This window comes from Sus scrofa, chromosome 3 (genome assembly GCF_000003025.6).
Source record: "Sus scrofa isolate TJ Tabasco breed Duroc chromosome 3, Sscrofa11.1, whole genome shotgun sequence".
Lineage (NCBI taxonomy): Eukaryota > Metazoa > Chordata > Mammalia > Artiodactyla > Suidae > Sus > Sus scrofa.
In genome coordinates, this window is record NC_010445.4 from 38,888,198 (window position 1) to 38,910,729 (window position 22,532).

At 50.0% G+C, this 22,532-nt stretch overlaps 2 protein-coding genes and 1 long non-coding RNA gene across 22 annotated transcripts in view; all 3 read right to left on the reverse strand.

Annotated features, from left to right (window-relative positions):
- Nucleotides 1-5,481, reverse strand: part of LOC100517149 (zinc finger protein 75A) — a 25,681-nt gene extending 20,200 nt beyond the window's left edge. For 6 of the 14 annotated variants that reach the window (XR_002342927.1, XM_021088107.1, XM_021088103.1 and 3 more), the window contains exons 1-4: nucleotides 5,243-5,471; nucleotides 2,652-3,170; nucleotides 1,284-1,479; nucleotides 178-269 (exon numbers count right to left, since the gene is read on the reverse strand). Coding sequence is in view for 11 of the 14 variants with exons in the window: in XM_021088107.1 (XP_020943766.1) it covers nucleotides 178-269; nucleotides 1,284-1,479; nucleotides 2,652-3,062 (699 nt within the window). In the remaining 3 variants the exon portion in view is untranslated. Of the gene's footprint in view, nucleotides 1-177; nucleotides 270-1,283; nucleotides 3,825-4,732; nucleotides 4,867-5,242 lie in introns of those variants that run through there. The other 8 variants (XR_002342929.1, XM_013995730.2, XM_021088102.1 and 5 more) reach the window with 8 other exon arrangements.
- On the reverse strand, nucleotides 8,275-14,671 carry LOC110260094. The gene is made up of 3 exons (XR_002342930.1): nucleotides 13,645-14,671; nucleotides 9,895-10,013; nucleotides 8,275-8,615 (listed from the first exon to the last, which is right to left on the reverse strand). It is a non-coding gene; the product is annotated as an uncharacterized LOC110260094 (long non-coding RNA).
- Nucleotides 17,956-22,532, reverse strand: part of ZNF263 (zinc finger protein 263) — a 46,511-nt gene continuing 41,934 nt past the window's right edge. For 6 of the 7 annotated variants that reach the window (XM_013995720.2, XM_021088097.1, XM_021088098.1 and 3 more), the window contains 3 exons: nucleotides 22,276-22,402; nucleotides 20,408-20,524; nucleotides 17,956-19,893 (listed from right to left, as the gene is read on the reverse strand). In XM_013995720.2, the coding sequence (XP_013851174.1) occupies nucleotides 18,725-19,893; nucleotides 20,408-20,524; nucleotides 22,276-22,402 (1,413 nt within the window). In that variant the 3' untranslated portion in view covers nucleotides 17,956-18,724. The remainder of the gene's footprint in view (nucleotides 19,894-20,407; nucleotides 20,525-22,275; nucleotides 22,403-22,532) is intronic. The other variant, XM_013995727.2, reaches the window with a different exon arrangement.

The window sequence follows — 22,532 nt, forward strand, 5'->3', positions numbered from 1 at the left end:
AGTTTCTTTTTCTTTTTGTTTAAAGTGAGAGGGCAGAAAGGAAGGAGGCAGGAGATCAGCAAACAAGTGCCCCAAGTCCTGGGGAACATCTCGACCTCCACCTTTAAGGACCTGCTGGACGTGTAGGTCGGGGCAGCAGGGAAAGGCAGCCCCAAAGAGCTGCAGAGCACAGCTCACCTGGGCCTCGGGCAAGAAGAGCTCAGGTGCCACTGTCCAGTCTCTGCTGTTTGTCTGTTCAGGAAAGGCTAGGATCTGGTGAGCAGGCACTGCTGTAGGTGAAAAAAGCCACAGAAAGTTTCTCTCACTTGTTTCTGAACACCCTAGGCTCATTTCTAAACTGCCGAGGAAAAACCCTTTTTATCTTCCTCTCCGGACACAAATTGTTCACAGATAGGCAAAGCATAAACATACTTGAAAATGGAGTTCCCGCTGTGGCCAATAGGATTGGTGGTATCTTGGGAACACTGGGACATAGGTTCGATCCCCAGCTTGGGACAGTGGGTTAAGGATCTGGTGTTGTCAAAGCTGTGGTTTGTCTCGACTGCAGTGAAGGTCTGATTGCTGGCCTGGAACTCCATGTGCCTTGGGCTGGCCAAAAAAAAGAAAAGAACAACAAAAATTTGACAATTAACTGCTCATGGACTTCAGGGTACAGTAAGAAATGTAGTTGGGTTTTTTTTTTTAATCATTTTTTATTATTTTCCTGTACATAACTGTTTGCACATTCTGCCACTCACAAGCCATTTCTGATCTCAATTCTTTCTGTATTTTATGAGGATGAGGTGGGCTCGACCCTCTATTTTTCTGAAAAACTGAGCTCCTGGTGTCACTACCAGGTACTGTGGTTTGGAGATTTCTGTGCCTTAGGCCAACCCGCAGCTTCCCCCACACCTGGACTCGTCTACTGCCACCTGGGAGGCAACCTAATAGCTAAGGGGGCTGCGTTTGGTTCCATATTAGCAGATCCATAAGGTAGGCCAAAAAATGCTCACAACAGGAATTCCCACCGTGGCACAGTGGGTTAAGAATCCAACAACAGTGGCTCAGGTTGCTGCAGAGGTGCGGGTTCAATTCCCAGCCCAGAACAGTGGGTTAAAGGATCTGGTATAGCCGCAGCTATGGCTCAGGTTGCAGGTGCAGCTCAGATTCAATCCCTGGCCTGGGAACATCCATATGCCACTGCTGTGGCCATAAAAAGGCAAACAAAAACTGCTCATGACATCCTGCTTTAACAAATTCCTGCCGCAGACCCAGGAGAAGGAAAAGGACAGGACGCTGCTTACCACTCTCACACACGGGCTCCGTCTCTGTGGGCCTGCTCCCGCTCAGCGGTTCCTGTAGGCCCTGCTGTACACCCCCAAATTCTTCCTCCGGGGACATTCCCACTGGCTGGGACTCTGCTGGCTTCGGCCTGAAGCCCGAGGCCTCTGCTGTTTCTCCCAAGAGCATGGCCGCCTCTGCCAGCTCATGGACTGCAACCTAGAAATAAGTCCCGCTCTCATCAGCCCCGGAACGTACCCTGGGCGTGGGGACGGGGGCGAGAGGGAGGAAAAAGCACACAGTCCAGACCGTGGGAAGCGGAAGACACTCAAGGGAGTAACAAAAAGACACAGAGATCCCGGGCCGCCCGTTTCCCACAAAGACCTACCCGCAGCGTCCAGCAAACTGGGCTAAGAGGAACCAAGCTGGGCCCACGCCAGCCCTCCCTGGCAGCACCCCCACCCCCTGCACACAGCCCACCTCAGACCACAGGCTGCCTTCACACACTTTCTCTCTCAACTCGGATCCTGGTCTTGTTTCCTGTTTCCTCAAAGGATGACACACATGCATTTACGCCTTGTCCTGTCAACCAGCTTCTCCACGTGGCCAGGGAAGGGGCTCCCACAAAGTGGGGAGGAAGCGGAGGACAAGGGGGGATCAAACCTCCCCCACATGATGCTGACACAAAACCCGTCCCCCGCCCCGCACGGGCATTCGCATTCGCCGCAGGCCTGAGGCCAGTGGGCGTGCTGCCATCTGCCCAAGGGCACGCCCTGCAACCTTCAGAGCAGAGCCCGGGATCCACCATGGACGCAGGGCACGGGGGACGCCATCCCTCGGGGCCTTTCTCCTCTCAGCTGCTCTGCTGGGCTCCAGATCTTCCCATTTACGAGTCTGTCTGCATTCCGCTTTCTCACTTCCTCACCGCTTTCTCACTTCCTCACCGGCTCGGTCTGGCCCTGGCCCTGGTGGTCGGTTTCTCCTTCTCTTTACCGTCCTCACTCTCCTTTGGTCTCTAAGGGGCCCTCCTTTCTCGGCTCTGCCCCCTTCTCGCCCCTCCTTGGTGCCTTCTGTCTGTTTCTGAGAACCCGAGGCCCACCTCCTCCTTGACCAAGTCAGGCCAGGGGCGTTACCCTCCACACACCCTCGCTGCCAAGAGAACAAAAGGCCACTCCTCCCCGAAGGCCTGGGGAGTCTCTGCCAGGATCTCTGAAACCTGGGGACTGACGGTGGCTGCGGGGCTGTGCTTTCAGCTCCTGCTGTAGCTGCTTTACCTGAAGGAACAACACAAAGGCCACCTAGCTCATCTTCTTTCTCAATTAACGGCCCCAGGCCCCACATACCCTCCTTCACCCCATCTCATGGTACACATCAGGAACCTTTCTTCTCACCCCATTCTGCCTTTGACTAGAGTCCCCCTGCAAGCGTTCCACCAGGACCACAGCCTCCTCGATGCTCTGTAGATGGTGCTTCTTTATCTGGGTCTGGGTGTCCCTGGGCAGAATGGTCAGAAACTGCTCTAGCACCAGCAGCTCCAAGATCTGCTCTTTTGAATGAATCTCTGGCCTCAGCCATTGGCGGCATAATTCCTGAAGCTGGACAACAGCCTCACGGGGTCCAGCTGCCTCATGATAGAGGAAACTCCGGAAGTGCTGGTGAGACTTCTCAGGACTGAGACTGGCTGGCTGTGGGGCATAGTTCTTATGCTGACTGGCGCTCGCTGTCACAGGTTCCTTGCTCTCCCACAGAGGCCTGGTTTGAGGGCTCAAGTGCTCCGCCACCTTCAGGTCTACAGTCATCATGCTTTTCTAGGAATGACTGTGCTCCTGAGTTGGATGCCGCAACAGCAGCACTACTGACAACGGAGAGCCAGTCGAGTCTGGAACAAAATCAGTTAAAGGGTCTTCTTCCTAAGTTATTAAGGGGAGAAAAAAGCACAGGTCAATAGGAAAGTCACATGAACTTTACTACTTGCTACTTATCTGAGAGAAAATTGAACTTTACAAATCAACTGCCAGGCCCTTGTTGCTCACCTTTTCTTTCCATTATTCAACTGAATACAGCACAGCTAACTGAAGACAAATGACAATAAGTGACTTTGCTTAAAAAAAAAAAAAAATCAGAAGTGGTGGGTGGGTGAGAAAATTAAAAACTACTGGCTTCAAGGAGCTTGGGGAAGTAGCCAAAGATTTAATTAATCCAATTCATGTTTGATCCTCTCCAACTCGAGGAAAGATCAGGAGAATAATCTGAGTTTCTCATAAATTTCAACATGTTGCCCTAGCCTTTTGTGTTTAATATGAGGGTACAGCATCTACGACTCCTCAACCTCTTGAAAAGATGGAAGCCTTCACTTCCTGGAACATTTGAGGCATTCCTTTCCATTGCATGAATACCGGCAGGAGAGGTGAAACACTGCGAGCAGAGTAGAAGGAAAGTAATTGGGACAAATGGAAACTTACTCTTCTCAAAAGACATCTTCCAATTTTTTTTGTCTTTTTTTGCCATATGCTCCCGCAGCATATGGAGGGTCCCAGGCTAGGAGACTAGTCAGAGCTATAGCCGCCGGCCTGCGCCAGAGCCACAGCAACTCAGGATCCGAGCCGCGTCTGTGACCAACACCACAGCTGACGGCAACGCCAGTGATCCTTAACTCACTGGGCGGGGCCAGAGATCAAACCCGCGACCTCATGGTTCCTAGTCAGATTCGTTAACCACTGTGCCACGAGGGGAACTCCAACACCTCCCAATTAGGTAACTAGTTGCTTAATGCTCCTCTTGGCCTTTCCTTACAAAACACATCAAGAGCACGGAGCAGAAGGAGTTCCCTTTGTGGCTCAGAAGAAACAAACCTGACTAGTATACATCAAGATGCAGGTTCAACACCTGGCCTCGCTGAGTGCGTTAAGGATCGCATTGCAGTGAGCTGTGCTGTAGGTCACAGAGGAGGCTCAGATCCAGCCTTGCTATGACAAAGGCCGGCAGCTGCACCTCCTATTCCACCCCTAGCCTGGGAACTTCCATAAGTCAAAAGCAAAAAGCACTGGGCATAAAATTTATTTGTTTTATTTTTTCCAGGTTTTGTGATTTTTTTTTTTTGGGCCACACGCACACGTGCAGAAGTTCCCAGGCCAGGGATCCACCCCAGTGCCACAGCAGCCAACTAAGTAGCTGCAGTGACAATGCCAGATTCTTCGTATTCTTTTTTGGTGGTGATGGGGGGGGGCAGCGCCCACTGCCTGTGGAGGTTCCCCGGCCAGAGGTGGAACCCAGTTGGGACCTGCGCCACAAAACACCTTCCAGAATAGGACAGATTCTCAACCTGCTAGGCCACCAGGGAACTCCTAATACCTGTATTTTAAATTTCTCTTTAACTGACCGAGGAAAAACTACAGCTGACCTTTGTTCACAAAATGTTCATCCAAACGTCATGGGGCAACAAGAAGAGAGCATATGAGTTGGTCGTGATTACCTTCCTTCAAAGGTCCCTGAGACCTCTAAGCAAGGCGGAGAAGCCTCGTGAGCCGCACTTTCTCCGAGCTGTTCCGGCACAAACCGCACCGAAATTCTGTGCAGGATGCACGGTATTCACAAATGGGCGGCTCCTCGCTGCCCACCCGGCTCGGGAGGCGCGGGGACAATTCCCACGCTCCCGCACCAGCAGAAGCCCATCTCTCCGAGGCTGGACTGCCCAGTCCTCCCGCGGCACCGTCAGGCAGCAGAACAAACGCCGGCAGAGGCGGCAACGTGGTCCCTACCGCCCGGGCCGGGACCGCCACGGCGCGCCCGGGAGCACGGCGGCCGCGGGCGTGTCTGTGCGGGGTCCCACCGCGCGCGGCCCTGGGCGCCAAACGCGCCAAGGGAGGAAAGAGCCGCCTCCGGAGCCTGACGGCGGACTCGCCCGACACGGCCCGGCCGCCCGCAAGCGCCCCCGGCGTCTGTCGGGGCCCCGGCGCCGAAGGGGAAGCCGCTTCTCGGTTACCTCGGACGGCCTGGCTTCGCGGAGGCCGTTCTCTCTTCGGGCTCCGTCGCAAAACGCTGCCCTTCCGGCCACTGTCGTAAGGACAGTTCTCCGCCCGGCGCCCCTCAGAGGCCGCCCAGCTTAGTCCGAGGGCTCGGGGGCGCGGGTCCGGGAACCACTCCGGCTCACCCGGCCCCTCCAACCAACCTGAGGTGCTTCCCGCGTCGCGGTCTAAGACCCGCGCTTCGACCGGAAGCAGAAGCAGCGCACTTCCGGGGAGGGGCCGCCGCAGCCCGGCCGGGTCGGGCAGCGCCGCGGTTCGGGGCCCCGCGGGACCGTCAGTCTCCGGCCCGGGCTCAGCCCAGGCGGCGTGGACCAGTTATTGCCACCGAGTCTGCAGACCCGCCCAGCCTGGAGGGCGCTGCGCGCGGCTCTGCGCGTGTGTGGCGCCGTCTCGCCCCCAGCTCTGTCAGGCTCTTGCATCCCGGTCGTCCTAGTGTCGCATCCGGGCTGCGGGCGGAGCCTGGTAACCGGGACCTCGGCCTTGAGAGTCGCCATCCCCTTCTTTGCGCAGGGCCCTGTCCTTTCCGGGGCTCAACCGGCCGTGCCGGAGCGGTCGACCCGGGGCTCGTCGCAGCCTCCTGGATTAAGAGGCCGTTTTGTCCGGGCCAGCGTCGGCGGCCCCTGAGGGTTTGTAGCCGTGGCTGGGACATGCATGCTCACAACGATTTTTTTTTTTTTTTAAATTGAGGTTTTAACCTGTGAAATAAGTCCCATTTACAGTTCTCCTTCACAGAGAAATCGAGAGCTCAGAGTCATATAATTCACCACTGGTAGGTCTTCCAGTGGAATTTAGGTCCTATTTATCCTATCTTCTGCTTTTCCACCGCAGCATGCTTCCTAGAAGATGGGATCTTTCTTTTCATCCTGTTCCTGCAACGTCTGGCAGAGTCGCCTGGGTAAGACAGGCATTCCTGAAATATTTACTAAATCAGAGTTAGAAGAATCTGAGTGTTTCAGGTTGTTTGTGTTCTTCCAGCTGTCACTCTTTTCATAGTGTCAGCCTGTACTAGTCAAGGAATTACTCATTAAATCTATGTGTAGCCATTGTTACAGGGTTCACAGGACAAAAGGCATCTGGCAACAGGATAGAGCCAATTTCAGTGAGGCAAGGTAGAAAAGGGTGAGCCCGAAGCTGAATGCTGTGGGAATTCCAAGGGAATGAACATTAGGGAAAATTATAAAGAACCTTGAGGGTTTTGCCTACAGCAGTGGGTGGGGGCACATCCAGTTGCGCAAAGGGAAAGGGAAGAGCACAGCCTTGAGAGCTGCAGAGATGTGGGTGTGCGAAAATTCATAGTACTTTTTTACTAAATGTAACTGAGCTACATTTAGAGAGTTACAAGATAAGATCATCTGGTCATATTATGGAGTGCTTTGAATGGGGATGAAGAGATTGCATGTAATAAAGTAAATGAAATAAGGAGCATCGTTTGAAGGTTTGGGGGGGAGCTTCTTTCCAAAGCAGTTTATCTGGAGCTAAGTTTAAGGCGGGAAAAAAATAGGAGACCACTACCAGGTTATTATTCTATTTTAGCTTTTGGATAGACTCATGTTATACTCCTCTGAGGCAGAGATCTTGATCCTTTTTGAATGAAAGAAAAGGATTAAACAGAGGCGATAATAAGGCGTTCCCCCTGTGACTCGGCAGTTGAGAAACCCACATAGTAACCATGAGGACGAGGGTTCAATTCCTGGCCTCTCTCAGTGGGTTAAGGACCTGGCATTGCCATGAGCTGTGGTGTAGGTCACAGACGTGGCTTGGATCCCACATTACCATGGCTGTGGTGTAAGCCGGCAGCTGCAGCTCCAATTCAGACCCTCGTCTGGGAACTTCCATATGCTGCAGGTATGGCCAAAAAAACAACACAAAACAAAACCAAAAAAACACAGAGTCGATAATAATAAGCATCTGCCTGTGTCCCTTGAATATGTTTCAAAGTAGGTTCATTTCCTTAGCATCTCACTGTGGGGACTTAGTTTCTTCAAAAGTAACTATTGTTTCCAGTCTCTCAGGACCAGGGGACAGTCATGTTCTTAGCATTGAGATCTTCTTCTGGCCTAAGTCGGAGCATATGGTTGGAACTTGTTAAATCGAATAAATGAAGTTCTACCAGTTGTGTCCCAGGTGTCACTGGCAGGCCTGATTTATAATGTAGCCAGGGAGCTGCTTGGAAAAAAGGGGAGAAAAAAGTGGGAAAAGAGACTCCTTGAAACCAAGAAGAGGAGGCAAGGCACAAAATAGTGAACTGTGAGTGAGAGCCACTGATGAGTGGTGTTGTTCAAAGTTTGCTGCCAGGGAGTGCCCATCGTGGCTCAGGGGTAAGGAACCTGACTAGGATCCATCAGAACACAGGTTCGATCCCTGGCCTTGCTCAATGGGTTAAGGATCCGGCGTTGCCCTGAGCTGTGGGGTAGGTCACAGATTCGGCTCTGACCTGGGGTTGCTCTGGCTGTGGTGTAGGCCAGCAGCTGTAGCTCTGATTTGACCCCTAGCCTGGAAACTTCCATTGCCCTGGGTTCGGCCTTAAAAAAGTCAAAAAAAAAAAAAAAAAAAAAAAAAAGCTGCCAGAGTTGCTTACCTTTACTGTGGAGTCCACAAAAGCCCCTGGGGACTGGGGACTGGGACTGAATCCAAACCGCAGCTGCAGCAACGCTAGATCCTTTAACCCCCTGTGCTGTGCCAGGGATTAAAAGCCTTCCCTCTGCAGCAACCCAAACCACTGCAGTTGGATTCTCAACCCACTGCACCACAGCTGGAACTCCTGGAGTCTTTCATTTTGATTGCACTTTCCCCTGCTGGGGCAGTTTGAGAGATGGTGATTGTATAGCTGGGAAGCAGTGAAAGCAAACACGTGCAAAAGGAGACCGGAGGTGGGGCGGGGGGATGGGCTGAGGGTTTGGAATGGAACTGCTATAAAACTGGGTTGTGATGATCCCTGTACAACTATAAATGGAATAAAATTCATTGAGTTAAAAAAAAAAAAAGCAAGCAAAAACACGCAGTTTATTCTGAGAAACCACGCAACTGAGTGGGCGGAATGATTTTGCTGGGTGATTGTCTCAATATAATGGTGCTGCTGTTGCCTAACAAACTTCCTTTCCTCTTCCTTTTCCATTTACAATAGTAATTGCCTTGGTCAGGGCTGCCTCTTTTAGGAGGCTGCTTGATCTTACTCAGGCTGTCATTGGCTCCACACCCTAGTAACCATCATACTCCTTCAGGATCCTCTTAGTACTGTATAAACCAGCGCACATGCCTCGCAACAAATGTCAGAGGAAAGCTGATGGTCTGGACTCTTCTGGGTTTCTGGAGGGGAGGCTTTTGAGAATTCTGAAAGGAATGAAAGTCAGTCAGGCTCTGCCCTAAAAGAGGAAAAATAACTGAAATAACAATCATTTTTCTCATTTCTTTGACATACTTTTCTTTCTTCCTAGCACCTGGAATGGATAAAAGTGGCAGTTTTTGTTACTTCCCATGAGGGTGTGTATCTGGAGTGAGAACCATGAAATTCATCTAGAGTAGAACATTTTTAAAGACACAGAATGGCACCGGGCAGCACCACGAAGTCTACGAGAAGCATCTGAAGGTGCAGAGCTACAGAAGAGTGTGCGAACAGAAGGATTTCTGGGAAACACACGATCGGAAACACCAGCAGAGAAACCCTTTCAGCTTCTTCAAGCAGTGGGAAAATTGTCTTCATCAAATTAAGTACAGTCTATACCGAAGAGAAATCATATAAAGTCTCGAATATAAAAAGTACGTTACTGGAGTTCCAGTTGTGGCTCAGCGGCTTAGGAACCCGACCTAGTGTCTGTGAGGATGCAGGTTCCATCCCTGGCCTGGCTCAGTGGGTTAAGGATCCAGTGGTGCCACAAGTTGCAGTGTAGGCTGAAGATGCAGCTTGGATCTGGCGTGGTCATGGCTGTAGCATAGGCCGGAGGCTGCGGCTCTGATGAGATCCTTGGCCTGAAAACTTCCATATGCTGCAAATTTGCCCCCCACCCAAGAAAAAAGTACATTATTTAACAGTAAATGTAAATTTAGGAAAACAATCGCAAAGACAGATCTTTTTAATAATTTTTTAACTACTGTAACACTTTCATAAAATTTCTGGACTCATTTCTAAGAAGTGCCATGATTCTGAAACAGTAATGTCCTGAATATGAAAAAGTTTCAGTGAAAAACAACCTTTGAGAAAACGCCAGGAAGAAGATCTGAGAGTGAAAAGTGCCAGTAAGAAAGACATTATTTACTTATTTACAGGTTTACCTCGGTCAACATAAGAAACCCAATACGGCTTTGCCTTTGAGAATGCTGTATTAAATGCAGTAAAAGCTGGATTTCATTCGTACGGACCCCAGAACCAGCTACCTTTCTTCTTCACCTAGAGAGACGACACACCCTGAGTTCTGGCTCTCCCGACCGAGACCACTCTGTGCAGAGCAATCTGAGCACCATTTTCTTTTCTGGCAATGAGGTAAAGACAGGTGGTTTTGCAAGAGGAAAAACCACACCGCATCTCTGTTACACAGTCCTATTCTGGCCTGGCCTTCGAGGCTTTCACACTCCCTTCCGAAGCACCAGTTGTTGTTATTGAGATTTATCTTACCTGAGTCTGTTCTTCTTGTGAACACATCTCACTTTTGTGTCTGTCTTCCTTTTGTGTCTTTCCTGTATTTATGGAGAGTGTGCAAGCGTGTCTGTTATTCCTGACTGGTGCTACTGTATCTGCCAAGGGAGAGAAGACCTGTTCAGAAGGGGGTTCTGAAGACTGACCATCCACATCTTGCAGGAGAAACTGCTGGACAGGACTTTGGCAGTGGCTACTTTCTGAGTTCCTAAGACATTTACCGCCGGACTAGCACTTCTGTCATGAGCCCTTATCCCTTTCAGCCCATCCCTCTAAAATGCCTGTGCCTTTTGGGGCTCTGTGCTAGTTTCAGGCGCAGGAGTTTGCTTTGCTTTTAACTTTTTTTTCCAATTCTGTAAGGCTTTTCCCTTTTTATCCGTGTTGATTGTTTGAGACCAAATTCAGTATGAACAAGAGAGGGAAATATACAACTTTGAACTTGGAGGAGAAAATGAAGGTTCTAAGTAGGATTGAAGCTGGGCGATCTCTTAAAAGTGTCATGGATGAATTTGGAATCAGTAAATCAACATTTTATGACATTAAAAAGAATAAGAAGTTGATTTTGGACTTCGTGCTGAAGCAGGACATGCCATTAGTAGGGGCTGAGAAGAGAAAGAGGACCACCGGAGCCAAATACGGCGACGTGGATGATGCCGTCTACATGTGGTACCAACAGAAACGCTCGGCTGGTGTCCCTGTCAGAGGCGTGGAACTTCAGGCTGCTGCAGAGAGATTCGCGCAGTGTTTTGGGAGAACAGACTTCAAAGCCAGCACTGGTTGGCTTTTTAGATTTCGAAACAGGCATGCAATTGGGAACGGAAAAGCATGTGGGGAACAAGTCCTAAATTCAGCTTCAGAAAATGTTGAGCCATTTCGACAAAATCTGTCCATGCTTATCAAAGAGGAGAAACTGTGCCTTGCTCAGCTGTACAGTGGGGATGAGACTGACCTCTTTTGGAAGTCAATGCCAGAAAATACTCAGGCAAGCAGAAAAGATATCTGCCTGCCAGGGAGAAAAATAAACAAAGAACGGTTGTCTGCGCTTTTATGTGCAAATGCAGATGGAACTCATAAGTTAAAGTCAGTTATTATTGGAAAATCAAAGCTGCCTAAAAGTGTAAAAGAGGACACATGTTCATTACCTGTGATATACAAACCTAGTAAAGATGTTTGGTTCACCAGAGAATTGTTTTCAGAATGGTTTTTTCAAAACTTTGTTCCTGAGGTCAAGCACTTTCAACTTAATGTTCTAAGATTCCATGAGGAGGACGTCAGGGCGCTGTTACTTCTGGACAGTTCCCCAGTTCACCCTTCCGCTGAATCACTAACCACTGAGGATGGTCGAATAAAATGCATGTTCTTTCCCAATAACACTTCAACCTTGATTCAACCAATGAATCAGGGTGTGATCTTGAGCTGCAAACGACTCTACAGGTGGAAGCAACTTGAGGAGAGTCTTGTAATTTTTGAAGAGAGTGATGATGAGCAAGAGAAGGGAGAAAAGGGAGTTTCTAAGATTAAAATCTACAACATCAAGAGTGCAGTTTTCAACTGGGGTAAGAGTTGGGATGAAGTAAAACAAATAACCATAGCAAGTGCATGGGAAAATCTTCTTTATAAAAAGGAACCGGAATATGAGCTTCAAGGATTAGAAGATGGAGATTATAGAGAGATTCTTGAGAAATGTGAGGAGTTGGAACCCAAGCTGCATGAGAACAGGGTGTGGTTAACTGGGGATGAAGAAGAAGAGGGTAGTGCCCTCAAAACAAAAGGAGGAAGTACAAAGGAAGTTGTTCAGAAAGGCTGCGCTGAGGAGCAGACTGCGGAACTTAAGTTATCTGCTGTGAGAAAGAGTGTGGACGACCTTCTGGACTTTGTTGATGCCACACCTGAGTTTCAAAGGTTCCATTTTACACTGAAAGAGATGCAACAAGAAATAATCAAGAAACAGTTCCAGAGTAGAATCCATTCTAGAATTAGTTGCTTTTTGAAACCTAGACCTCATAATATTAAGGATTCCTTCAATATGCCTTCAACTTCTGGTTCTAGCACCTAGCTTTTGTGTTTAAAGGTCTCTGAAGTTATGTGATGATATATGAATTAGACCTGTTGTGAACTGTCATTGTTTTTATCAGCTGACCTCACTTTGCATATCAATGCCAATTTATATTGTTTATAAAATATACAACTTGAAAGTAATAAATTTATGGTTTTTTAAATGTATAAATATATTCGTTATTCCATATTTTTTCTATTATAGACAAGGATTCGAATAATGAGGAACTATTGTCCCAGATTATGTAAGGTAGAATGGATATGGGAAAAGTATTAAAGTCTAAATGAATTCAAAGCATATAACAAAGAAGCCTGACTAATTATTAAGAAAATAAAGACAGGGAGTTCCTGTCGTGGCTTAACAGTTAATGAACCCAATTAGCATCCATGAAGACGTGGGTTTGATCCCTGGGCTCCCTCAATGGGTTAAGGATCTGGTGTTTCTGGGAGCTGTGGTTTAGGTGGCATAGACGGCTTGGATCTCGCGTTGCTGTGGCTGTGGCATAGGCCAGTGGCTACAGCTCTGATTGGACCCCTAGCCTGGGAACATCCATATACCACGGGTGCAGCCCAAAAAAGAAAAGGACAAATTTGGTTTTCAATGGTTACCATCTGATTTGTTTGTTTTCCTCCTTGATATGTAAATAACATATACTGTTTATAGCAGATTTATAAAAAAAGATTAAAAGCACCCCAAATCTATCAACCAATGATAATCTCTCAGTATATTTCATGTATTTTTTAAATAGGTAAATTGTAAATTCAATTTTATATCTTATTGTCTTAACATTTTTGTTACTCATAAGTAAGCATTTGTTGAGACACCTGTCAAGCTTAGAGTAGGATGGACTGTGGAAGCAGTTGAGGGGTTGTCAGATAAGCACTCTGAACAGCCCCCTAGTTCACTGCTTTAAACGTCTGTTCTTCCCCCAGGGGTCGTTAAGTTCCCAGAATAAACGACCAGCGGTCACACTCTTTTCAAAAGTATTCACTGATTCTGCACGTTTCAGGTTGCTAGGCATAGTGTGGTGCTGGGCATCTAGACCTGAATCACAAAGAACAGGAATAGGAACGAACTACCAGGGGATGCGTAAGAGCTAAGCTGAGAGTGCTTGCTCGGATGGTAGGGGAAGTATCTGAGAGGGGGAAACGTGACTTCTGAGCTGAGGGGAGGGGGTCTTACATTTGGTTTAGGAAGGAGAAAGGCAGTGGAGACGAAGGGGAGCCTGAAAGTGCATCTCCCTGGGAAGCTGCACGGCCCCTGGATGGCTGCTCTAAGGGCAGCTGGCAGAGAAGAGGCGGGAAGACAAATCAGGGCCAGATTATCAACGCCCTTGGAGGTCGTCCAAGATGTTAGACTTTGGGCTGGACCCACGTAAAGTTCTGTCGGCTCCCCCTGGGGCACACCTCATCTCCAGGTCTCCCTCCCCACTGCTCTTTCCTGGACCAGGCTGCTGACACTCTCTGGACAACTGCGCCTGTCCCTCTAGCTTCCCTGCCCTCCCCTTCGGTCCTCTCCCCGTCCATTCTCCAACCTGCAGCTAGAGAGCTAACCAAATCGAAACTGAGCAGGCGCCTTCCCCACTTCAGGCCTCTCCCACCCCGACGACGGCCTTGCCCCATGCCCACCCCCCCCTCCCAGCTCTGCCTCGGCAGTCGGCCCCGCCTGCGCACCTGAGGGACCGGGAAGTTTCGGGGTGCCTTTGCGCCGCCGGAGACCGCCCGGGAGGAAGCAGAGGGAAAGCATGCGCGGGGCGGCAGGGAGCCTGGGGCTGGTCACTGAGAGCCCGCCCGCGGGCGGGAGGAGGATAGGGCGGGGCGGGGCGGAGGGCGGGGCCTGGGAGAGGGCGGGGCCCCAGGGTGCGAAAAGCCGGCAGGGGAGACTCCAAGGTGCTAGCGCCGGGGCGGACGTGGTAAGGTTTGTTGGGACGCTCCTCCTGGGCTGGCTAGAGAGCCGGCGTCGTCGTTGGGGCCAAGCGGGACGGGCGCTGGACACCGCATGCTGGAAGGCTACCGCAGACTCGGCCTGAGAGAGTACTGGTTTGGGGTTCTCGAAATCATTCCTGAAGACTACTAGAGATTCCCAGACTTAAGCTGGGCCCTCTCCCAAGAGAGGGAGAAATCCTCTAGGGAGCAGTGTCACCCTCTGAGGTGCAGCTCCTCCTCTGGAGGATCACACCCAGTTTTCGGGTTTAGTTTTTGGTTTTGGGTTTTTTTGTTTTGTTTTTGTTTTTTGTCTTTTTAGGGCCCCACAGGCGGCATATAGAAGTTCCCAGGCTGAGGGGTCAAATTGGAGCTGCAGCTCCTGGCACAGAAACGCTGGATCGGAGCCGCATTTTCGACCTGCATCACTGCGCAGGGCGACGCCAGAGCCTTAACCCCCTGAGCGAGGCCAGGGGTCAAAACCGCATCCTCGTTAACCTCTGAGCCGCGAAGAGAACTCCGAAAGTCAGGTTTTCATCAGAAGTGCTAGCAAGCCAGATGGAAGGTGAAAACATTTCTAATAAATGCGCTCTTGCTTTAATTCATCTTGCTCTTCAACTCTGACATCTAAAGTAGTGCTAATAAATTTGAAAGCTGGTTTCCTGTAACACACATTAAGAACTTTTTTCTAAGTTTTTAAAATGATAGTTGATTTACCGAGTTCCCGTTGTGGCTTGGCAGTTAGTGAACCCGTCTAGCAACCATGAGGACGCAGGTTCGATTCCTGGCCTTGCTCAGTGGGTAAAAGATCTGGTGTTGCCTTCAGCTATGGTGTAGTTTGCAGACTCGGCTCAGATCCTGCGTTGATGTGGCTCTGGTGAAGGCCAGCAGCAAAGGTTCCAACTGGACCCCTAGCAGGGGAACCTCCATATGCCGCATGAGCGACCCTAAGACAAAAGACCCCCCCCCAAAGAAATTATAGTTGATTTACAATGTTTCGTCAATTTCTGCTGTAAGACCTTTTTACAGTTGTTTCAAACACGGGTGAAACACAAAAATTACATCTTAAAGCGGTGGTGGTGACTGCACTTCCCAAAACTGTATCAGTTGGTGATGTAAATAACAAACAGTAAACTCTCCTTAAGATGGTTTAGATCTAAAACTTCAAATTTCCTATTATGTTAAAGCTCTGTAAGTCCTTTCATTACTACAGTAAAAATTCTATGGTTCAGTGATTTCTGATGGCTTTTTCTGGGAAAAAATGAACAGCTTAGTGCTGTTTTAACACTTCTTCTGGTCTCTGGTGGTATCGGGCTTTGTCCCCATGGATGGCGGGTTGGCTGCTTTTGGTCTGCCTCTGCCAGGCTTTCTCATATTGCTTGAAGGCAGTACTGATTCTCCACCCCGGAGCCTTTCTGCTGGTCTCATGTACTAACTCAGCTACAGGGGTGTGTGGCTATTGCTCAGGGTCAGTCCACATCTCCGAGGTCTCCTTCATACCCGTCTGGATTGAGGGGGCAGGGGTCTTTACTGCCCTCAGCATTAGTCTCCCTTTGACATAAAAGCCAGTTGGAATATGCTCTGGTTTCTTTCTTTTTTCTTTCTTTCTTTTTTTTAAAGGGCTGCACCTGCAGCATATGGAAGCTCCCAGGTTAGGGATCAGGCTGTGGATGCCACAGCCACAGACATGGGATGGAGCCGAGTCTGTGACCTATACCACAGCTCATGGCAATGCCAGATACTGAACCCACTGACTGAGGCCGGGGATCAAACCCACATTCTCATGGATGCTAATCAGGTTCGTTACTACCGAGCCACAATGGGAACACCTACACTGGTTTCTTCTTATTTTTTAACGGCCGCACCCGAGGCATATGCAAATTCCTGGGCTGGCGATGGAATCTGAGCTGCAGCTGCAGCCTACGCCATTGCTGCAGCAATGCCGGATCCTTAACTCTCTGTGCCACAGTAGGAGCTCCTGCTCTGGTCTCAAGAGTGTGGGGGTGGGGGGTGGATGTATTAATGTGAAAGTATATATACTTGGTCATCCTTGCAGTGACTTCATAAGAGCCTGCAGTAACAGCCCCTGATCTACTTTTTGAAACATGATTACAAGGAAGAAGTCATCCATCCTGCCTGCCAATCAACAGCAGACTGCTCCCCCTAGTTCCTGCCAGCATGGTCTTACATTGACCTCAGTAACAGGTGCTTAGAAGAAGGGCAGTTTGCCAGTATTACCTACCCACAGATGGCACAAATAGAGAAGCACTTTCTATGCGCCAGGCTCTGTGCTAAGTGTTTGAAATGCCATCTTTTGTGACATCACCTCATTAAAAACAAGGCCGAGAACAGATTTGTGTGCTGAGTTTGCCAGAAGAGCAGGGAGACTGGGGACTGGGTGAAGTCTCCCATTGGAAAGCCTTTTTAGTGCCGAGAGTGTCTACCTTGGGGTCCTCATTGCTCTGGCCTCAAGCTGCAGTACTCCAAGTGGGAGCAATGCCAGTTTGCCCACATCATAAGATCTGTAAGAGGGGTCTTATGGGGATGAGGGGTGAGAGGGGTGGATCAAAGGAGAGGGGTGCTTCCCATTCTCATGAGGTTTACAAGCCATGTAAGCTGTCACCTTAACCAGAGTGCTTGCTCAAAGGTCCACTTTACACCCCACCCACTTCCTGGCATCCGCAGCCACACCAGCCTTGTCCTGCTCCTACTCCTGCCCATCCTACATTAATTTCTTGCAAATCCTCCCTCCCCTGATCCCCAACCCTCGCACTATCCCTGCTCTCTTTCCTCTTTTCTTTTTTTTTGTCTTTTTACCATTTCTTGGGCCGCTCTTGCAGCATATGGAGGTTCCCAGACTAGGGGTCGAATTGAAGTCATAGCCGCCGGCCCTCACCAGAGCCACAGCAACGTGGGATCCGAGCCGCATCTTCGACCTACACCACAGCTCACGGCAATGCCAGATCCTTAACCCACTGAACAAGGCAAAGGATCGAACCCGCAACCTCATGGTTCCTAGTCAGATTCGTTAACCACTGAGCCACGACAGGAACTCCTATCCCTGCTCTCTTATGGCTAAGAGAAAAGGATAAAAAATGTGAAACAGACTTTTAAAATTGGCTTAGAAAACAGGAAAAATTCATACTAAACTGAGGCAGGGTAGAGACAGGACTGATAAGCAAGGCTGAGGGGCAATGAACGGTTACTTCCTCACTTAAAATCACTACACTTGGGGTTCTCACTAGGGTACAGTGGATTAAGAATCCGACTACATGGCTCGGATTGCTGCAGAGGCACGAGTTTGATCCCTGGGCTGGTGCAGTGGTGAAGGGATCTGGCGCTGCCACAGCTGTGGCACAGATCATAGCTGCAGCCAATTCAGTCTCTAGCCCAGGAACTTCCATATGCAGTGGATGCAGCCAGGGGGGAAAAAAGCTATACTTGATAGCTTGTTGCCAACGGGATGTTTCATCTTTTTCTCCCCAAGAACAGCTAGTCAGCTGTCTTCCTCCAGACCCAAATCCTGAGGCCATCTTCCTGCCATCGGATGTCCTACTCCTAGAATCTGTCCTGGTGTTCTACCTCTTTCCCAGGAGAAAGCTCCTAGAATTCCTATTCCTGATTCTCCATTCTAAAATGGAATGCTTTCCCCTCATAATCCTGCCCTCTCCTGTACCTCTCTCCATTCACGGGCAATAATGCAAGTTATCTCAGGACCATCTTTTCCAGGGAACCATCTGCGAGACCAAAATAACTTGTCTCTGAAGAGCCAGATCTTCTACTAGCTATTTTGCAAGAAAGTAAACATTCTGAACAAAGAATCAGACATGTTCACTGCTGGACACCACAGAAGGGGGAACACCTGTTACCACACAGCAGCCCTAGCCTGGCACCTGCCAGGGCCACGTCCTCCCTCACCCTGTCTGTTGCCGTCTTTGTCAGAACCTTCCTCAGCAAACTAGGAAGACCACAACGAGAAAGGAGGTGCTCTGATAGAAGACGACGGAAGACAGATCAGCACTGGAGGCCAAGACGAAGGCCCTCGATGAAGCATCGCACACGTTCATGTTTCCCAAACAGGTTTATTACCATCCAGCTGTGTTTTCCACAGGGAACAGCACGATTCTCAACACCCCCAGGATCCCGGGGACCCCATCATTCACAGAACCCTCTGAAGACGCCATCTCTGCAAAGGGTAAACCAATCCAGACACAGGTTCCTCTGCCAGGTCCTGGGCTGACCTCCAAATTCCATCGCGCTCTTTCCTTTAGGTCTCTGGTTCCTTTTTGTTTGAGAGCCCCCTGTCAGGCCAGTGGGGACACTGTGGGGGGCCCCCGGACTTCCCACGGCTTCCCAGCCAGCCTTCAGGAGAGCTGCAACTCACTGGCCGTCTTCTGGTGCCCCTGGCTGGATTCCCAGGAGCCCTGGCCCCTCTCCTTTGGTCTCAGGGCCTCAAGAACCCAAATGTTCCTGCCGAATGTCCCAAGGGAGGAAGCAGTAACAGCAAGTCTGCGGATCCCAAAGCTGTTGGGACAGACACTGGACAGGGTAAGGCACCCAAGTCACTGGCCGGCTAAACACGCTGAGGGAGCGGGTGAAGTCCACCCTCCTCACTCGCGCAGACAGAAACCCTTTGCAGAGCCTCGCTCATCCTGTGCTGCCCGTGCCCCACCCCCTCACAACCACCCTCCCGGCTTCCTCTTCACAGCAGTGACCCTCGAGATGCCTGAAGATGCAGATGGGCGGGTCGGCAGGGTCCAAAAGACCAGCCCCTTCTCACGGGACCTTGGGAACATGCCACCTTATCTGGGCCCCAAAGAAACCCGTCCTTCTACCCCGTGTGAGTCCTCTGATGACTCAGGAGGCGAGAACTCCTCGAAAAGCTTTCTCCGCATTGAGAACATTTATAGGGTCTCTCTCCCGTGTGGGTTCTCAGGTGACGGATCCGGTTGGAGCTGTGGGAGAAACTGTCTCCACACTCCTGACAGGTGTAGGGCTTCTCTCCCGTGTGGATTCTCTGGTGCCTGATTAAGTTGGATCTGTGGGAGAAGTTTTCCCCACAGAGGGTACACTGGTACGGCTTCTCTCCGGTGTGCGTCCTCTGGTGCCGGGTGAGGTGCATGCTCTGCCGGAAGCTTTTCCCACACGTCAGACACTCAAAGAGCTTCTTCTCTGCCTTGTGGGTCCCGTGATTTGTAAGAAAGAGGCTGCTGTCGCTCACTGCCTGCCCGCCCTCAGAAAAGGGGCACAGCCGCTCCTTCTCATGCGTTCTCTCGTGTATGACGAGGTGTGAGCTGCGGGAGAAACTCTTCCCGCACTCGGCACACTTGTAAGGCCTCTCTCCAGTATGGATTCTCTGGTGCCGAAGGAGGTTGGAACTGTGAGCGAAGATCTCCCCGCACTCGGGGCACTTGTAGGGCTTTTCCCCCGTGTGTGTCCTCTGGTGCCTATGGAGGTTGGAGTTGCAAGAGAAGCTTTTTCCACACACGTTACACTGATAGGGCTTCTCGCCCGTGTGGGTTCGCTGATGGCGAGTTAGGTGCGTGTTCTGACTGAAGCTTTTCCCGCACTCCAGGCACTTGTGGGCCTCCTCTCCCAGATGTGCTTTATGTAGGGATAAAAAGTGTGGATTCCCACCAAAGATTTGAGCGCACTCCACGCCCAAACACAGTCTTTCTGCTGCATGTATTCGCTGGTGCCTCATTAGGTTCGAGTTGTTAGAGAAATTTTTGCCACACAAGGGACATAAATGGAGCTTTTTCGGCTGCAGTTCCTTTGGTCGCCCCAGTTCTCTGCAACTTGCAGCCCCCACGAAGGACTGCTCCATCCGATCCTCCGGGGGAAGCCCTCGATGCTCTTCTGCCCTGTCCTGAGGCCTTCTCTGCTCCAGACTCCAGGGCGCCTCCCCTCTGGCCTGGCCAGGCAGCAGTGCCTGAGTGTGGATGTTCTCAAGGGAAACGGACTGAGCACTTTCTTCCAGGTTCTCAAATTTCTCCTCTCCTGGAAGTGGGAGAGAAACCAAACTCCGATGTTATTTTCATACCAGAGAAAAGGAAATCCCACCTGTGCTACTACCTGCAGGTCAGAGGTGGAGAAAGCCTGGCTCCACCTCGGCTTCTCATCTTCCCCATGGAGGTAAAGCCCTCCAGACAGGCGTCCATATAAGGGATGCCACTCAAGAATCAGAGCTCGAACCAGCCCTGAATTCCCAGGAAAGGGCCTCTACCTCCCTTTCCAACTGAGCCTCTGGCTTCTGCCCTGGGGAGTGGATGGGATGGAGCAGGACTGGGACGAGAGAGTGGGCAAGTGAGCCCAGGAATGAATGCCTCCTTATGTTTTGACCTTGGGTACCCTGCCTGCCATCAGTGGGACGGAAGTGGGCTGTGGGGACACAGGAAGCAATGTACCTCCCGGGCAGTGGTGACAGGTTAGCTGTACACCAAAACCTTCAAATGCCTCATTCCCAACAGAGGAAGCCTAGCTGGGCAGGCTGCTCAACTTCATAATTCCTTACCTGGAGCTGGGCTTCTGGGGCTCAGGCCCTCCTTGCAAATCTGGACATTGGGATCCCATGGTTTTCTTCCTTGTTCCACCTGGGTGCTCAGGGCCTCCTGACTGGGAACCTGAGACTCTGTTCACAATGAAAGGAAAGGATTTCTATGTCACCATGTTCCTCGACCAGGCACGGGAAACAGGCCTGCTCTTCGCCCTCAGGGGATGGACACAAAAGGTGCAATAAATCTGATAGCAATTACTTTGAACATAAACTATACTCTTCCCACTGGTTACCTCTACAGAAAGAAGTCAGAGGGAGACTAAGGCTTTTTTTCTTTTTACGCTTTTGCAGCACCTGGAATTTTTTGTAACGTCAATGAAAAACTTTTGTAATTAAAACAACAAACGAACATGGTCAGGGTGGTCAGTTGAGGAATCACTTGAATACTGTACAAGAGGCCTCTTAGGGGATACAAATAAAATAGAACTGGGACAGAATGGACAGAAGGGCAAAATAGAATATGAAAGACCATCAGAAAAGGACCTGGGTCTCTGAAAGGACCCTGGGTTTAAAACCCCAAAGTGCCATTCCTGTGCTATGCTCACTCCAGCTCCAGCAAACATGCATGAACTTTCCAAAGTTTAGTTCCAAGAACTTCTCTTGCGATACAGCACTCAGTGAAAGAGCACTAAGCCATGGCACCACAACAGAGGACCCGGAGAAGTCCCCTGTGAAGGCAACTGAATCTAGCAGCGACCCCCTTGCAAAATTAGTGCAGACGACGTGATGGCCGTGCTTCTCTTTACGAAAACCTCGAGTATGAAAACAAAGTGTAGTGTGACTTTTTTCTACCACAGGTGCATCAACACAGCTACGATGGTAACGTACACAGTCGTTTTAGGCTGTTTTTAAAAACGTCCCCCAACATGCAGAAAACATGAAGCAACTACACAATCCCCATACGCTCTCCACCTAGGTCAACTATCAGGTTTTTTGTCATATTTCACAAACCTCATTTTTAATCTCTGCCTAAGAGTTAAACACATAAATGCACCTTTTCCTTTTTCTTTTTTTTTTTTTTGGTCTTTTTAGGGCCACACCTGTGGCATATGGAGGTTCCTGGGCTAGGGGGTCTAATCGGAGCTGTTGCTGCTGGCCTACACCATAGCCACAGCAACATGGGATCCGAGCCTCATCTTGGATCCAAGCCACAACTCACAGCCACGCCATATCCTTCACCCACTGAGGGAGGCCAGGGATCGAACCCGCAACCTCATGGTTCCTAGTCAGATTCGCTTCTACTGCACCACGACGGGAATTCCTAAATGCATCTTTACGTCTTAAAAAAAAATTATTTTTAATTTACTTAGACCCTGTTTTGGACATGTGCCATTTTCAAATTTCCACAAAGCACTCCTCCTTCCTGACTCTTTAAGGCCTGGGACAACCACTAAGCTGGAATGGTGATGTCAGTGCCCCTGAAATTTGTGTCTTTGGGGAAGAGCCCAGAAAACCAGGTGAGGGCAGAAGAGTAAGCATTTTGAAACTACAGGACATTAAGAACTTAGAGCCCCACAGCCTCCTGTGACACTGTGTGTGATGCATGGGAAGGGGAGGGGGTGGGCATCACTGGATTTGAGTTGTTCTGCCCTGGGAAGTCCATTATGGCTCAGATTCCCTGACCTCGGCTCTGGCAGCTGCAGCTCTTAAGTGCACCACTGTGGCCTTTGGCAAATATTTAACTAATCCTAGTCAAGGGGACTTTAGACAAAGGCATGTCTTCTGGCAAAACTCAGAACTTATATCCAGGAGGTGAGCGGCTCAACAACAGACAGGACCCTGGTCAGAAATGGCTGAGTCTTCATCCCTAGAAAAAAAGTCCTTACCCAGTGGGTCCACATTCTCATAACTCTCCTGCACCGTGTCCCTGGAGAGGGCCCTCTTACTAGGGTCCTGATGCCCCCACTCCTCCTGGGAGATGTACATAGCCACGTCCTCTAAGCTCTCAGGCAACTGAAACAGCACAAGATCTCCTTTAGGCCCTGAGGCACCAGGAACAATTCAAGCAGAGTCATGGATTAAAGGGACAAAACCCAGGGAAGCCAAGGACCCATGTCACGGGGAAGAAGGGTGTCGGGTCTAC